Source organism: Penaeus monodon, chromosome 33, assembly GCF_015228065.2.
Source record: "Penaeus monodon isolate SGIC_2016 chromosome 33, NSTDA_Pmon_1, whole genome shotgun sequence".
NCBI lineage: Eukaryota > Metazoa > Arthropoda > Malacostraca > Decapoda > Penaeidae > Penaeus > Penaeus monodon.
In genome coordinates, this window is record NC_051418.1 from 5692297 (window position 1) to 5693528 (window position 1232).

The 1232-nt window shown below is 42.2% G+C and overlaps 1 protein-coding gene across 1 annotated transcript in view; it reads right to left on the reverse strand.

The window, feature by feature from the left end:
* The window catches only part of LOC119594226, a gene marked incomplete at its 5' end in the record, with an annotated part of 14551 nt that overhangs the window by 6266 nt on the left and 7053 nt on the right, over positions 1-1232 (reverse strand). Inside the window, 3 exon segments of the mRNA XM_037943296.1 lie at positions 64-278; positions 585-687; positions 947-1133. Of these exon segments, the coding sequence (XP_037799224.1) occupies positions 64-278; positions 585-687; positions 947-1133 (505 nt within the window).

The following is a 1232-nucleotide window of genomic DNA, read 5'->3' on the forward strand; positions in this document are numbered from 1 at the left end:
CAATGGGCTTCTTATAACACACATCTATATCACAAAGTAGAAACAAGCTCTTTGAGTGCTAACCGTGTGAACTTGGGTGGCAGGACTCCTGGCATGATGGGTGGCAGGAGGTTAGAATGGGGCATATCTGTAGGTGGGGGCAAGCCAGAGGGAGGCATGCTCCCCGGTGCAGATGGTGGAGGTTGACTTAGGTCAGGCATCCTTCCCGGAGGAGGCAAGCCTGGACGCCGGTGCAGGTGGTCAATACTAACCTGGAATGGCATCTTGAAATCCTCCATCTAAGGGAAGGGGGAAGGAGAATTTCATTTTCACTGATTTTTGGACAAGTTGAAAGCTCATGTCTGCATGATTAGTTACACAAATGCAAAGATTTCCAACATATGAAAAGACAACAAAAAGGAAAGGTGACACTACATTCCCACATTAATGATTCTTTTTCAGTGGAGACATAACTCATTTTTGTTCAACCCAAACACCACTAAGTTTAATGTTATATAGAGTTTTGTCTCATATTTTTTTTGCATTTTCTTTCAGACCATAAAAAAAATATCATTGACTAAACATCTCAAGACTTATTGCCTTACCTTACTGTCCTTGAGGTGGTCTGGGTAGCCATTGGAAACAAGCTCATCATACTGGTGGTAGGCTGCATCCTGATGCCAGCGATTCTCGTCTGACTTGCCGTACCTGTGATGCGAAGAGAATTGACTTAACAGGCAGAAGCAAATTAATCTATCAAAGCTTTGCAGACCTTATTACTTCATACCCATCATAAAAATTCATAAAACCATTTCAAATAATTTAGGACTCATAAATAAAGATATACCCCATTAAATATTCACAAGACTAATCACCATAAAAAAAATCCAATAACATCAGTTAAACAGAGTCAATTAAACCAAGGAATAAGCTCACAGTCACAAAAAATGCACATCAAGATCCTCACCCATATCCCCCTATTTGGACATTCAATTCCCACGATGGAGGAACTTTGTGACAGTCAGCAGCAGGGTTGTCCAGCTGTTCTGCTGACCCTCCTGCACCCTGGACTACTTCTTGTGCTGTTGGCAGAGCTTGGTTGGGGTCTGAGTAGCCGTAGCCATAGCCCTCCATCGGGGTGTAGGTGATGGCACCTGAAGAAAGGGGAAAGGGAGACTGAGGTCAAAATTGTGAAAGATGACTGTCAGTACTGAAGAAGTGACTGAATAACAGTCACTAAAAAAATTTAAAAT